This window comes from Capricornis sumatraensis, chromosome 10 (genome assembly GCF_032405125.1).
Source record: "Capricornis sumatraensis isolate serow.1 chromosome 10, serow.2, whole genome shotgun sequence".
NCBI lineage: Eukaryota > Metazoa > Chordata > Mammalia > Artiodactyla > Bovidae > Capricornis > Capricornis sumatraensis.
This window is the reverse complement of record NC_091078.1, coordinates 96,292,103-96,307,540: the sequence shown is the minus strand read 5'-3', so window position 1 is coordinate 96,307,540 and position 15,438 is coordinate 96,292,103. Positions and strand designations below refer to the sequence as shown.

Here is a 15,438-nt window from a genome sequence, read left to right as displayed (position 1 = left end):
TTTCCTTTGAGGACCAAACGTGTGTGTATATATATGTTTATATACACACATGTGTACATATATACATACAATGTCGTGGTGTGTTTATCAAAAAGCATTATGTTGACCTGGTTATATTTTAAAAGTATCATCATGCTGTTTTATTAATACAATTAAGACAGAAGGAGGGGGTGGGGGACATCCCCACTGGTCCAGCGGCTAAGACTCTGAGCTCCCAATGCAAGGGGGCCTGGGTTCAATCCCTAATCAGGGAACTAGATCCCACATGCAGCAACCAAGACCCAGAGCAGCCAAAATAAATGAATACAAATTAAAAATTAAAAAAAAAAAAAGAAGGAGGGCGAAACCTCTGTAGGGGAACAAAGCATAACAATTACATTGGTGAGTCCTTCAAATTTTATAACCAACAAACTTCAGAGGAGACCAGCCAGCTTCCCAGAGGCCACAAGGATCCATAAATATATCCACATCTCTAAAATGCTCTTTTCTCTCCGAACACTTTCACTGTGTGATTTTAGTCTATCTGAAACCTCCTCTGCTTCTGCTGACTATTCTTCATGTATCACCATGATTCCGGATATCAAGTACTTCTGCCTGCTCTGCCTATCACAGCTGGCCAGCTCAAGGACACTGTAACGACTGAATTCCTAGTTTCTCTTCCCTGCTCAATTTCTCTGTCACTGTAATACAGCCATATCACCACCACCATCGTTTCTTAAAAGAGGGTTGCTCAACCACATTCAGTGCAACGCCAAGCCCCAGTTTCTGTTTCCACACAATAAAACTACCCAGGAATCTCTTCACTAGTGGAAGTACTGTCCCTGTTACTAGATAATTTATTAAGAAAAACTAACTCAGACTTGCTAGAGTAAATCTTTTCAGTTAGGCTCTAGGCTAATCCGCCTCTTTCACTTCGAAACGCTGCTGCCACCAATTATTTTTAACATTTGCTACCAAAATAACCTGGGACTCTCAGACAATTGTTCAGCTACTGACCTTGACGTCTGTAGAACAGCTTACAAGTTACAGAGTATCTACTTCTTATCTACACCTCAAGCAACTGAAGGCGAGGGCACCAAATATCGCTAACTTGTTCTTAAAAATAAGAAGCCAGGGTCTGTGAGGTGTGGACGTCTTCGCCCCAAATCACAAAGTGAATCCTCAAAGGTAAAGGACTCTCCTCAACCGCAAGGTCCCTGGGAGTACTCCTCTTCTTTTCATCTCGTAGCCTCAGCCTCCGCCGGATACGCCCCCTCAGGCTTCAAGAAGGCCGGACGACCCTCAGCTCCACCCACGCTTTCATCCAGCGCTCCCTTCCCTAAGGGGCGGGAGTCCAGCCACTCTCTGAGAGTCACCAACATCTCCCCTGCCCAGCCTCTGGCCAAGCCGGGAAAGAGGGGCCGGCCCCTGGCCCAGTGGGGCAGAAAGGCGGGCCCGGCGCTCACCACTGCGCCCCTCGCTGGAGCGTGGTCCTCATCAAGGCCCCGAGCTCGGATTTCTGGGTCTCCGCATCCGGTCGCTCACGGTACTCTCCACCTTCCGCCATCTCGTTCGCCGCCCCAGCCCAGCCGGTCCGGACATCCGCTTCGCGCACAGCGTGCTGTGGACCGCGCCCACGCGCGCACGCACGCACGCACGTGCGCGCACGCAAGCCCCTCCTCCTGCGGCGGCCGGGGGCGCCGTCCCGCCCCTTGCTTTCCCCCACCCCCAACGGAGCACCACCCCGCCTCCTCCCGCGCATGCGCGGTGGAGCCGGGAGCGGGACCGGAAGAGGAGACGGGCGTCGGGAAAGAGAGGCAGTGTTCTTAGCCAGGCAGGCGTCTCCGAGCCGGCGCAGTCCGGCACGCCTTTCTGAGTCCAGCCCGGCGATCTCGAGGAGTCAGACCACAGGCCCCACGACCCCTCGGGTACCTCTTCTGGCCTGCGGGGTTATCCTGGTCTTCAATCAACGCAGCGCCAGATGCGATGAGTCCTGAAACTAGATTTTCTTGTTTTCACTCCAGCCATTCCGCTTTCAGCGGAGACCTCAGGCGAGCGTTTAGCTGCCCAGACGTGAACTCCTGATCCCTGTCCGGCAGGCCCTGCGGGAATATTCGCAATCATCTCTTTCTGACCCCCAGAATCACCTGGCCCAGGCCGAATTCCACAAGCCCTTCTGTGAGCTAATTACTTTATCGGGCAGGCAAGCAGCCACAGGGGGGCGATAGCAATGGGGGTGGAAGGAGCGGTCAAAGTATATTCTCCACATCAGGTACCCAGGCTGCTGCTTTGTTGTTGCAACAAAGTACAATAGCCTGAACACTTTATGGTTCCCACTTGACCGTGCGTACAAGAAACACAGCCCTCCTTCTGGAGGGCTAGACTATATGTGTCTAGCAGTTCCTGCCCTCAGCAAAATTAGACAGATATGACTCAGTACCTGCCTTTATCCAGTGATCCCCATTTTTTTTTTCTACCAGTTTATTGCTACCAACCCATCACCCTCCACCCTCATACACACATGCTCGGTCATGTAACCCCATGGACTGCAGCCTGCCAGCCTCCTCTATCCATGGACTTTTCCAGGCAAGAATACTGGAGTGGGTTGCCATTTCCTTCTCCAGATCCCCATTTTTTAATGCACCAGGGACCTATTTCGTGAAAGAACTTTTTTCCTGAGGTGGGGGGGTTGGGTGGTTTTGGGGAGGATTCAAGCGCATTACATTTCTTGTGCCCTTTATTATTTTTACACCAACTCCACCTCAGACGGTCAGACATTAGATCGCAGAGGATGAAGACCCCTGCTTTACCCAATCTAAGAGAGGAGAGGAACTATTCCACAAATAAGCCCAGCACCAAGTCAAGCAGTGTGTGATAAGCACCGTTAAAGGGTATAAATCAAAGACTGTAGACCCCAAGCTGTGAAACAGAGCGTTTCACTTGAGAACCTTTTGAGTGTGATCTTGAAAGCATAGAAATGATGGTACATGTTAAAGGAGAGTAGACTAAAGGGGTTAAAGGAAATTTCTGGAACAAGCAGGGAAAATCATAGAGTGAAGATTAGGCCAGTTGAGCTGGACACAGACTACTGAAAGGGCCCGAGATCTATGGCTAGAAGGGAGGCTGGTCCCATATATCCTGCATACACATATTGTAGGAGGTTTGAGAGCAGAGAGAAATAGCTGAGGGTACTTTACACAAGAGGTACAGCCCACAGACCTACTAAGAACCCTTTGGAAAGATGTCTGAGGAAAGAGAGAAAAAAACGTGCAGAAGAGAGAACTGTCCTGGTGAAGTTGAGGTAGGTCATTTGAACAGATTTACCACTTTTTTTAGGTTGAGTTTTGGCTAATTGAAATTAATATATTAAGCACTATCTGCTAACAGAGGCCTCTTGGCAGCTGGGTAGATAGTGGGGCAAGGTAATTTGGAATTAAAACTGCCTTGAGGGACTTCCTTTGTGGTCCCATGGTTAAGACTTTGAATTCCCAATGCAGGGGGACCAGGTTCAATCCCTAATCAGGGAACTACATGCCACATGCCACAACTAAGACCAGTAGCAGCCAAATAAATAATAATTTTAAAAAACACTTTGAATAACTACGTAGCAGTTAATCCCATGTACATAGAGTTAGCATCAAATGATGATAATTCTGCATCTCGATCCTGACACCCCAAGTACCCTTCTGTGGAAGTTCTTTTAAATTGTTAAAATTGTTACTGAACCAGAACCACTGCTTTTAGTCCTATTTATGGAAAATGAAAGCTGGGTTAATGGGCATGACTGAACCTACATTACAGTGTCTGCTTCCCTCTTTTTTTAGCAGTTCCTCCTATACCATTTATGGCATGGGCCAGATTCTTAAGGAAGTAGGACAAGGCAGCACCAGTAGAAAGGGGGACAAAACCTAATTATAAAAATGAAAACTTTGGAAAATCTTTTTTGAGCCTGGATCTCTTCAACGCTATTCAATAGCTGTAAAAAAAAAAGTACACTAATTATGAGTAGTTCCTAAAAATTTAAATTCGAATAACCAAGTGTTGTAAGTTAAAATGCAGGGTATAAAGTGACACTTCATAATCAAGATCACCATTATCTCTAAAGTTTTCAAACTTACATAGTGAGTTTGATTATTACACGTTAAAAACACAACTAGAAGTCATGAACATCTGCCTGCATGTTCCTGCTATTGTGGGAGTGACCCACGGATTTGGGACGAAAGGAGTTGAGTAATTCAACTCAGGACACACCCTGGCCCCAGGACTGGATTCTCTGTTGGGCCGTTTCCCCTAGGGGAGGGGTATAGGCCCGGTAGGCCCCTCTGTTGGCCTGGTAACCAAACCTCAGAACTGAACAACTCACCCATTGCCATGGGACCTTGAAGCACAACAACAGGAAGGAAAGCAGGAAAGGGAACTAGAGGGAACAGGCCTGACTGATGGGGATGATCTAATTGAGGGTTTGTAATGTCTGGGTGTGTGAACTTTAAGCTTTATTTGGTTTCCAATCATTAAGTTCTTTCCTTAGCTGGTGCTGTGGCTTAATCTAAACCTACTCCCCAGTCACCCTTGATCCACACCTGCCTGGCAGTCACAGAGCACGTGTGACTGTATTCACAAATATTGAGCACCTTTTGATTAGAGGTGGCATCAGGAGAGAAATATTTTTTGTTTCCTCCTTGCCTGTGCTTTTTTAGCTTACCTGGGGACAGTGGAAAAGCAAAAGGCTCTAGAGATACATTTTAGAAGAATTAAATGTCTTATCAGTGACACTATCACCTCTGTGGTAAAAGGGGTAGGTTTACTGGGGGAGGGTGACGTTTCCAGGGTGGCTCAGTGGTAAAGGATATGCCTGCCAGTACAGGAGATGTGGGAGACATGGGTTCTACCCCTGGGTTGGGAGGATCCCCTGGAAGAGGAAATGGTTACCCACTCCAGTATCCTTGCCTGGAAAATTCCATGGGCAGAGGAGCTTGGTGGGCTACAGTCCATGGGGGTCACAAATCGTTGGACACAACTGAGCAACTGAACACATACACCGAGGGAGGTAACAGAGGCAAAAAACTGAAGGAATCTCATGGAGAGTATGTGGGGTCATTTTTCCCATGTTGGAGACTCATGCTGTTGCACAGATTACATTCTGGTTATGCCCCTGTCAATAGGCAGCCTTGATTGGGCAAGGAAGGTGTTGCATCCTGGGCCTGGGTGTGGCAGTGCCTTCTCTTCCTGCTTGAATTCTGTTACCATCAACATCTGAACCTTAAAAAAGTATTTAGGTATTAATTGTGTGTGTTGTTTCCCCTTTGCACAGAGCAAATTCTCAGTAAGCATTTCTTGGGTGAATGAATGAAAGAATTATCCATAAAAATAAAAATTAAAAAAATAAAAATAAAAAATAAAAATTGCAACTGAGAAAAAAAAAAAAAGAATTATCCAGATAGTAGTCATTTTTCCTTTGAGTAATAATCTATTATGTACTCACAGCCCCTACCCTTCAGGGGTTCACAGCCAGTGTGGCTGGGGAAGATGTTTTCACGTGTAATTATAGTTCATTGTGTGATAAAAGAGCTAGGGGGGAAAAAAATGCTAGGGGAACATGGAGGGTGATGCTGTAGACACTTGCCTAGGAAGAATGTAATATAAGCAACTGGTGTAGGAAACAAAGATACATTTAATATCCCTCCTGGCCTCTGAGGATGCATAGTGGGTCTGCCAAGAAATCCTCAGGGGCCAGGGCTTCTTTATTTTTCATTAAAAAAATTTTTTTAGAGAGCTTAGGAATAGGCTATTTTATTTATTCTTTGAACCACACCTTGGGGCATGTTGGATCTTAATTCCCTTATCAGTGATGGATCGAACCTACACCACCTGCATTGGAACAACAGAGTCTTAACCACTAGAGACCGCTAGGGAAGTCCCAGACCAGGGCTTCTTTAGATTCATACACAGGTACACAGGCACAGTCACAAGCTGGGGACAGAGGCTGGGGCAACAGATACGCAGGACTGTAGGACGCCATCCGAGGTGGGCTGCACATGTGCCTGGATACTGCCTGACTAGGCAGTTGGATTAACTGAGCCTGTTCTTGGGTCTCCTGGTCCCGTCTTGGCCTTGCTGGCCACGGCTACCCTAGACCTGGGAGGGGTGCTGGGAATAGGATTTCTGTCTGCAGGATGAATGATGGCAAGGCTGCTGGACCTCGGCCCAGTACATCACTGTCATGTCCCGTCAGTTTCAATGCTTCTGGATGCAACTTACAGAATACCCACCAGTAAGTGACCCACCTAGCTGGTGATTTTGCTTTTGCTTTTTCACATGACAGGTCTGGAGCTGAGCTCTTGGGTAGGTCAAAGCTGAAGGATGTCCGATCTCAAGTCAGCTTCCCTGTTACCCTCAGGGCCAGAGCCCATGAGCCCTCACTCCTCGGGCAAGAATCTCTCTCATCTGAGCTCCCACTTCCCAGTCCAGCAGTTCCCGATGCCCAGTAACTTGCTGACCAGTGCCAGCTGGGTTTTATTTACGTGCCGGCACAGGTGTGTCACACCTGTCACGCCTCTATGAAAGTACACTCTTCCAGCCAATTTGGAGTACTCTGACCTGGATCCCTGTCCATTCTTTATAAATCCATGCCACGGATGGATTTATTTCTCCTGGGGAAATTGTTAGCCAGTGTTTTTCACTCAGTATTACCCTAAAGTTAAAACTTATGAGAGGGACTTCCCTGGTGGCCCAGTGGTTAAGACTCTGTGCTTCCAATTCAGGGGACAGAGGTTGGATCCCTAATCTGGGAACTAAAATCCTGCATGCTGCAGGGTGCACCTCCCCCCAAAAAAAAATATGAGAAAAGATTGATCGGGCCAGGAATGCCTCTCTGAAAATAAACTTGTTTTAAGTGTTGTTCGTGGAACTCCATGGAGACCGAAGAAGGAAGTCATCTGATAAAGGGCTAATTGTGCAAGAAGGGCCTGACCAAATGGATTGTATCAGATTTTGTTTTTTCAGCTTTGTTGAGGTATAGTTGACAAATAAATCTGTAAACTATTTACTGTGTACGTAATGATGCAATATACACATAACATGATTTACCAGATTTAATGTTTAGAAAAAGTTTAGCCTTTCTAGAAGAGCGTCTGAAATGGAGGTTTCTGAACCGGTTGCATAACAGCAGGGCCCAGCCCTTCTCAGAAGACCTGTGGACTCAGTTCTGCTGCCTGCTCCCAGATCAGGCAGTGTCCCAGAGGCGGTACTACCAAAGGCCAGGACCTCAGGCAGACTCGCTGGGATTCCTTCACTTTTACTTGTTAATTCGAGCTGCTGATTCACAGTGGGGTGGAGTGGGTGCAGGTCCCAGCCAGTAGCAGTAGGGTGATGTGTGTATTGGGGGAAGAGGTCTAGTTTATGTGAAGGAAGATGAACCCTTAACGGGGCTTTACTTTAGACTGAGTCTTCCTGAAAAAGAGAGAGTTGGAAACGAGAGTTAAAGGAGGCAGGCAGCTTCCAAGTCTGAGGACGAGTAGTCACCAGCCAGTGTCAGCTACATGGGGTCTCAGAAGTTCCTTTCTCTTAGAGCTTGAGGCATAAACTAAAGAAGAAGGAAAAAAAGTGGGTGATGAGGGATGAGTCACTGGGCACCCAGACTCTCACCCTCTGGGGTGAGACAAGTCACTCACAGATGTCATCGAGTCTTGGTTCTAAGAGGGGCACAGATAGGGTGGGGTCTAAATGGGCAACAGAACTCGGCCTTTGGTCACCTCAGAGGGGACTCAAAATCTGAGGTGGAGGGGATTTCCCTGGCAGTTTAGTGGTGAAGACTGTGTTTCCAATGGAACGCAGGTTCCATCCCAGGTTGGGCAACTAAGATCCCACACGCTGTGTGGAGCAGACAAAAAGTGAAAAAAAAAAAGCTGAGTTAGAGAGGCCCTGAAGCCAGAGGGAGGTGGTAGGCCTGTTGATGATGGAGGGAGAGGGAGCCAGAACAGTTACTGCCCTTAATGAACTAAGGGCAGACGGAGGGGGAAAACAGGAGCAAAGCTTTCTGCTTAGGGTTGGAAGAGTTCTTCAAAGTTGATTCCAACACAGCAGGGACTTGAGTCACCGATGTGACCGTGAACACTGGGACCCCAGAATCTCTGGACCACATTCTGGACTGATAGCAAAGTATTTGAGTGCTTGTCTGTCCAAACAGAAGCTTCATTGCAGTGCTCACTTTGGGAGCACGTATACTCCAGTTGCGATGATAAGCGATTAGCATGACCTTGCGCAAGGATGACATACAAATTCGAGAAGCGGTCCGTATGTAAAAAAAAAAATTGAAGAAGCAGCTTCACTGTGTACAGCCCTGCAGGGTCCCTTGTACAGTGATAGGAAGTGGCTGCAGATCTGTCTGTCTGAAGAGATTACTGACAGCAGGGACCACAGATGTAGGGGCTGAAACTGAGCCACACCTGGGAAATGGCAGCTGGCCTCCAAGATATGCCCGGCCCTGAGCCTGGCCTTGAAATTGCAACTGCTGGGCAGGGTCAGAGCAACCGTGTACTCTGCTGACTACCTGAGCGGCAGCAACCAGTAAACACAGCTTCAGAGCAGACGGAAGCGCTGGGTAGACCTATGCAGAGATCTAGTAGTGTTCTGGGGAAAGTTATATCGCATGAGCTGCCAACTGTGTAGACTTTTATGGTCCTAACACCTGGAGAAACTGTTACCAAAAACAGGACTCGGTGCCTGATGGGCATAGAAGCCAACACTGCGGCACCTAACCTACTTCTTTTATGTGTCTGCACTGGATCTTGGTTGTGGCACATGGGATCCTTACTAGCACCTGGGTTCTAGCTCCCTGACCAGAGATCGAACACTGGCTCCCAAGTTGGGAGCTTGGAGTCTTAGCCACTGAAACACTAGGGAAGTCTCTGGCACCCAGAAGAATTTTACTGGGAGGTGACCTTAACTGGGAGGTCAATGGGCAAGGACTCAGGAGGCAAGACTGTCAAATCTCTCTCCCTAATCCAAAATCACTGCAAATGATGACTGCAGCCATGAAAAGTTATGACCAACCTAGACAGCATATTAAAAAGCAGAGATATTACCTTGTCAACAAAGGTCCATCTAGTCAAAGCTATGGTTTTTCCAGTAGTCATGTATGGATATGAGAGTTGGATTATAAAGCTGGGTGCAGAATTGATGCTTTTAAACTGTGGTATTGGAGAAGACTCTTGAGTCACTTGGACTGCAAGGAGATCCAACCAATCCATCCTAAAGGAAATCAGTCCCGAATATTCACTGGAAGGACTGATGCTGAGGCTGAAACTCCAATACTCTGGCCACCTGATGCAAAGAACTGACTCATTGGAAAAGATCCTGATGCTGGGAAAGATTGAAGGTGGAAGGAGGGGACGACAGAGGATGAGATGGTTGGATGGCATGACCAACTCGATGGATGAGTTTGAGTAAACTCTGGCAGTTGGCGATGGACAAGGAGTCCTGGCAATGCTGCAGTCCATGGGGTTGCAAAGAGTTGGACACGACTGAACTGAATTCAATCTGGAGTTTGATCAAACTTTACTGAGTTAGGGGAGGATGGGTTAGTGTGCGGAAGCGCTAGTGTGGCAGGTTTTGATTGGAGGGCATTAGAACTTGGCAATTTAAGGTCAATGGACCTTCCTGGACAATGGACCTTTCACTTTTCAAAGTGTTCCTGTGTTCAGGTTATGGTTATGTCTAGGTTCTTTTGATTCTATGTCAGGGAGGAGGGGTGGAGGTGGAGAAACTTGATTCCAGGCATGACTAGAGGTTGAAATTTTTCTCCTCTGCACATGCTCTGGGCTGCATTTGTGGTTTCATTCTGTTGTCTCTGAAGAACAACTCACTATCTTGGTATCAACAGAGGAGGGCCAGTTTGGGCTGGCTCTGCAGTTACAAGGCCACAAACTAAACAAACGTGAATGGGAGCCCAGGGTGTTATTTGTGAAGGTCATATTCAGAAAGGAGAAGCATAACTACTGGGAGGGGGTTAGGCAGTTTCAGCCCTTGACTCATCTTCCTCTTTTTTAAATAAAGACTTTCTTTTGTAACAGGGCCTCAGGATGGCCCTGCTGCATGTCCTGGCAGAGGGAGAAATGCTGGGAGAGGAGCCTGGATTCCCACAAAGGAAAGAGTGGATTCCACTGCAGACAAAGTGTTGGAATATTCATGTTTGGCTAGGTAAGGCCAGCCAAGAAATGGGGGCTTAAGCTCCCAGCCCTACGACAAGGAGATTAGTATGAAAGGTGTCCCCCGCTGACAATGACACAGGACACACACAGTTCTGCTCACATCTGGCACTTTTATTCATGAGGAGCTGTGGTCTGGGAAAGGGGAGGCTGGGATGGACAGGACCAGCGCCCACCTCAGGGGATTTTCCTGGACATCAGGCATTCCTCCACGTAGGTTTAGAGGGAACACCTTCATGGGCAAAATCCCCGGAGAGCAGTGCTGACCGCCAAGCAGCAAGAGTGAGAGGGGCACCCTAGGCAGAGGCCCCCTGGGACAGCAGGGTTTCAATGTCAGGCTCGATGTCGATGGTCAGAAAGCGGCGGCTGTACCTGCGCACGGGCACACCGTCTGGGCCCACCAGGAACTTCTCGAAGTTCCAGGAGACGTCGTTGCGGCACACCGGGGACCACGTGATGAACTTAGGGTCGGTCATGAGAGCAGTGGCGTCGTCACTTGGCGTGGGCAGAGTCTCCCGAAGGAAGGCGAAGAGCGGATGCGCCTTCTCGCCATTCACCTCGCACTTTTCGAAGAGCATGAAATTGGGCTCGAACCCACCGCCTGGTCGGACGTACTTCAGGCAATTCAGGATCTCCTCGTTCTTGGCGTTTTCCTGCGAGAGGGGAGAGCAGCTGGGAACCAGGGATGCGAGGAGGAAGGGAAGCCTAACCGCAAACCTGGAGTTTTCCATGAGTCACCCGACTGTGACCTTTCTTGCGTAACTCCAGGGTGAACTTGAACCTCAGCCGGGAAAAGCGTCGGAGGGCTGCGAGCCGAAGGCCCGCCTCTCCGCGCCCTGGGGCCCGGAAGAGCACCAGCGGGCGCTCCTAACCCGGGTAGCACGCCCAACCCGGGTAGCACGCCCACCCCCGCTCCGCCGGGTTAGGCGCACCTGATGCCCAAACTGGTTGCACGGGAAGCCGAGTACGACCAGGCCCCGGGGTCCGAGGCGCCGCTGCAGGTCATTCATCTGGGTGTAGTCCCGCACCGTTGTGCCTCAGAGCGATGCTACGTTCTCAATGAGCAGCACCTTGCCCCGCAGGGAGGCCAGGTGGAAGGGCTCCCCGCCGGCCAGAGGACGCGCGGAGAAAGCGTACACCGTGCGCGGGGCCGCCGCCGCCGCCAGGGCGGCCGCCGAGCGCTGAGCGGCGCACATGGTATGAGATCCAAATTGAGAGTAGTGAGCCGCGGACTTGAAGAACAAGGAGGGGACGGGAAGCGCCTGCTTTTAAAAGGCGGGCGACCGGGGGTCACGTGGTGCAGGCACTTTTCCGGCCGCGGCTCCTCCCTCTGGGTCCCGCCTCATCCGGCCTCCGGCCCCCAGCTGCGGGCCCACGGGGCGGGAGGGTGCGGCCGGGCCGGATGCGGACACCGCCCAGACCGTGAGGAGGCGCGGGTGCTTTTGGTCCGGCTCAGGGAGTGCAGCGGCCGCACTGCGGTAGTTGCCCGAATGATTCCCGCCCAGGGCCCAGACGGATTCCGGATTCTTTCTCAGTGGTTCTTCAGGGATTGGACCTGGTCCCGGGAGGGTGACCAGCAACAGGAGCGTGTGCCGTCTGTGGCTGCACAGCCCACCCCGCCTGTGCCGTATCACTGCAGTTGGCAGCAGCTGGCAACGCAGTCCGGGAGCTTCTGAGGTTAAATTGGAGGAGGGTGGGCAGTGCTGCGGAGAAGGGGGCAGGCAGTCAGGGATGGACTGCAAAAGCCAGCTTTCTCATATCCTTGCATTCTGGCGCTGCCCTAGACTGTGCTCTCATCCTAATCTCCGGTTTCTAGCCTACTTTGGCACCCCCAGCGCAGCACTGCCCTTTACACAGGGTTTCTGGGGTCACTGTTCAGGCCCTGTTCCAGACTCCTGGAGGGGAGCCCAAAAGCATGCAGAGCCAAGGAGACTCAAGTGGATTTCAGTCCATCATACTCAACTTCATCTGGAGCTCAGGCTTGCCAGTAAAAGACACTGAGAATGGACAGGCAGTAAGAGGAGGAAAATATCACACTCCTGAGATTTGTCTGGAAGAATGACTGCTTGGAATATCTACTCCTCAGTAGGCTGTAATCCCTACTCCACCCCACTCTAAACTTGAATGTGACAAAATACTCATTTCCACCTCCTTGTCTGAAGTCAGGTTAGTGCTAGTTTTGGGGAGTGGATAGGCAAGCTGGTACTTTGCCCCCTGAAGGAAAGGTGAGCTAGGCAGAATTCATCCTCCCATTCCCAACCCTGGAGAGAGCAACACAAACACCAGGATACAGGAAGTTTAGAAAACTGCCTTTATTCTATTAGTAGTTGGAAAAATTAACTGGTACAGAAAAAAAGTTTAGTCAGCTGGAGAGAAGAGAGAAACTGAGGGCCGCCCAAGAGAACTGGTAGCTCCTCTGGGAGGGAACCTGGATACAGTGAGAAGAAAGAGCACTGTGAACTATAGAGCCAGACCCTGCAGTCCACGTGAGACAGGTTATGCCACCTCCTGAGTGTCTAAGCGCCTCAGGCAGAAGACTGAATTCCTACTTACTTAGCCCAGCTCTGGGGAAGGGGGTACTGGAACATGTGGGGCTGAAATGGGGGGACATGGCCATCTTTTATCCGAGAAACTGACAAAACGGGAATTTAAAAAATGAATTTTCCATCTGACTTTATTTTCAAATACACTTTCTTTAAAAAAAAAAAAAAACCAATACACTTTCTGTGAAGATGACAAATATCAGTATTAGGAAATCCAATTATACAAAAAATACTACATCTAGTCTGGGGTAGATATATTTATTTTTGGTAACATACATTAAGCGGCACTAATTACACAGTAACTATAAGGTAACTAACATGAAACCACAGAACTGTAACTTTACCACAGCTGCAGTGGACTTGGGCCTTTCTGGCTGAGCACATTTTCAAAAAACTGGATAGCCACTCAGAGCTATGCCAATGAAATCTGTTAAAAGGAGTAAAGCTCTGAAGTGGTGACTCACCAGAGTACCCTGCAGCTGACAGATGACAGACAGGACATGTTAGTTATAAAGTAGTTACAGCTTAATTCACAAAAGTTACCAACAGTTTCTCTTTCTAGAAAGAAGCAAGAAGTTAAGAAATTCCTTGAATTAGCGCCTGGTGTGTCAGGTGGGAGTGCAGAGGAGGGCTGTTAAGAGCAGTGTCAGAAAGACCCTGGTGGGTCAGGTGGGTTGGACATCATTAATAATCATGGTTGGCTTCTAAATACTGGTAGCAAGATGACTTCTGATTTGTAATCTTAGGTAAATTATAGATAAATGAAAAAGGCCAGTAATCATACACTAAGATTAATAAACAGCACTTCAAAATTAACCGCATGAGGGCTGTGCTTGCAGCAGGGGTTTCACAAGACAAGGCACCCAGATTTTTTCTTCCCACGTCTGGCTTGCAGAGCAGCTCTCGTGGCCATTTCAAAAACCTCCCTCACTCCATCTTTGGTCTTTGCTGAACACTCCATGTACCCAAAAGCACCAATCCTGTTTGCCATATCTCTGCCTTCTTCGGGTTTTACTGGCTCCTAGCAAAGAGAAGAGAGCGCTTTTAGTTAACAGTGTTACATATTGTAAGTAGGTATAGAGTATTTAAACTCTGCTAAAAGACTTCAGAAGCCAAGGTGTCACCCCCATCACTTTAAAAAGGCTATTAGGGGCTCTCTGTTTGACTCCCAGGTTGCCTGATCCTTCAGTTGCCACCAATTTATCTCTAGCCTCATGTATACGAAGGTAATAACTGGACAGGGAGATTCAGAGCCTGATAAAGCTCCTGCATCTGACACACTGACTACTGCTGTGATCCCTTCTCAGGGAGGCAATCTACATAAGAGAGGTCCCATCTTACAGGATTAGGGAGCCTTAGGGACCCTCTGTGCAGGCCCCAGTCCATGAGGGACAGAGAAAGGCTTCTGGGACTCTCTCTGAAACAGCCTGGCCTATGTGGATTTCTGCCTCGTTCCTTCAATCTCCTATCATGGGTCCTGGGTCCCCAGTGATACAGAAGACAGAGCCCCACCCCAGACCCACCTGCTTCATCTTGGCCAGCTCCCGCCTTGTGTGCTCGTCATTTCGAAGATCCTTCTTGTTCCCAACCAGGATGATGGGCACATTGGGACAGAAATGCTTGACTTCCGGAGTCCATTTTTCTGGGATGTTTTCTGAAAGCAGCAAAATGCACATAATTTGGGGATACATATAATTCTATCTTGAAGAATCTCAAGAAGCCCCAGTTAAATTGTGAAGACATGTTGGACATATAATGGAATTTCACTAGTTTCGAAACCATGAAAAAGGCAAAAGCTAACCCTCTTTCTCTTAAGCACAGAATCACCAGCTTTTCTCAGTCATACCAAGGAGCTCATCTCCTCTGGAGGTGGTGCCAGGTGAAGGCTACAGAGGAGCAAAGGATTCAGAACATGGCGTGGCTCCACAACGGTGACCCCTGCCCCCACCGGCCATCCACGTCACTGTTGGATGATTCTGACCACAGCTTACAGAAGGAGTCCCCATTCTGCACCTACAGCTAGCCCACGGTTCACACACTTTCTCTACACCTTACTCTATGGGCCTTCAGGATGACCTACCCTTGGGTTACTGGAATTTCAAAGGGCTTCAGTGGCTTCTGAAAATGAATCATAACCAGTTGCAGCTTCTTGCCGATACTGGAGTAATTTAGAAAAGGTGGCCTGGATTCAACCGCCCACACCCACCACCTTGAGCATCTCAGAGTCAGGGATGACGTTATAAAATGGAGAAAACCGTAAGACCTCACATAAGGTTATTCTGATTCAGTGTGTACAGCATACTTCGTATGATCATTTAAATGGTACTGAACATAATTTGAGACTATGTTTTAGGCATAAACTGTTCACTCTCTGACTTCAAGACCAAAAGGCAGGAGTTACAATATGGAAAGATGCCCTGCCTTCTGGCTAGAAGGTAGAGAAATTATATGAGTAAGGTCAGAAAACTCAATTCAATGCTCCACTCCTCAGCCCACAAGACAGATACTTTCCTCCTTTGCTATAGCAGCTTCAGTCAATCACTAATGTTACAACTTAAAACTCAAAGCCTTATTCTAGAACAAAGGGGTCCTTAAGAACTGCAGAGCAATAAAGACACAAGGGCCAGCATATCTGACACTGAAGCCCAACAGCCTCGGCACTCAATCTTGCTCTTGGCTCTGCACCCTGTGGTCAGTTTTCAATGAAGCGG

The 15,438-nt window shown here is 48.7% G+C and overlaps 3 protein-coding genes and 1 non-coding gene across 6 annotated transcripts in view; 1 reads left to right on the top strand and 3 right to left on the bottom strand.

Annotated features, from left to right (window-relative positions):
- Positions 1 to 1,562, bottom strand: part of USP4 (ubiquitin specific peptidase 4) — a 40,090-nt gene extending 38,528 nt beyond the window's left edge. For both annotated transcript variants that reach the window (XM_068982919.1, XM_068982921.1), the window contains exon 1: positions 1,446 to 1,562. In XM_068982919.1, coding sequence (XP_068839020.1) covers positions 1,446 to 1,546 — 101 coding nt within the window. In that variant the 5' untranslated portion in view covers positions 1,547 to 1,562. The remainder of the gene's footprint in view (positions 1 to 1,445) is intronic.
- Positions 1,563 to 8,177: 6,615 nt separating this feature from the next.
- LOC138088076 (U6 spliceosomal RNA) lies at positions 8,178 to 8,279 on the top strand. Its single transcript, XR_011145663.1, has one exon. It is a non-coding gene; the product is annotated as a U6 spliceosomal RNA (small nuclear RNA).
- Positions 8,280 to 10,294: 2,015 nt separating this feature from the next.
- On the bottom strand, positions 10,295 to 11,436 carry GPX1 (glutathione peroxidase 1). 2 transcript variants are annotated; one of them, XM_068982239.1, is made up of 2 exons: positions 11,255 to 11,436; positions 10,295 to 10,837 (listed from the first exon to the last, which is right to left on the bottom strand). In XM_068982239.1, the coding sequence occupies exons 1-2, from the start codon at positions 11,378 to 11,380 to the stop codon at positions 10,481 to 10,483; spliced, it is 483 nt and encodes a 160-aa protein (XP_068838340.1). In that variant the 5' UTR covers positions 11,381 to 11,436; the 3' UTR covers positions 10,295 to 10,480. The 2 variants fall into 2 exon arrangements, with proteins under 2 accessions (XP_068838340.1, XP_068838339.1); XM_068982238.1 differs by having other exon boundaries at positions 11,117 to 11,435.
- A 1,063-nt stretch (positions 11,437 to 12,499) lies between these two features.
- RHOA (ras homolog family member A) overlaps positions 12,500 to 15,438 on the bottom strand; it is a 50,458-nt gene continuing 47,519 nt past the window's right edge. Inside the window, exons 5-6 of the mRNA XM_068981571.1 lie at positions 14,251 to 14,381; positions 12,500 to 13,748 (exon numbers count right to left, since the gene is read on the bottom strand). Coding sequence (XP_068837672.1) covers positions 13,575 to 13,748; positions 14,251 to 14,381 — 305 coding nt within the window. The 3' untranslated portion in view covers positions 12,500 to 13,574. The remainder of the gene's footprint in view (positions 13,749 to 14,250; positions 14,382 to 15,438) is intronic.

Coding starts and splice junctions, on each gene's coding strand:
- GPX1 (XM_068982239.1), bottom strand. CDS start 11,380: ATGTGCGCCGCTCAGCGCTCGGCGGCCGCCCTGGCGGCGGCGGCGGCC. Junction 10,838..11,254: donor TGGCCTCCCTGCGGGGCAAG/GTGCTGCTCATT, acceptor CCCCTCTCGCAG/GAAAACGCCAAGAACGAGGA.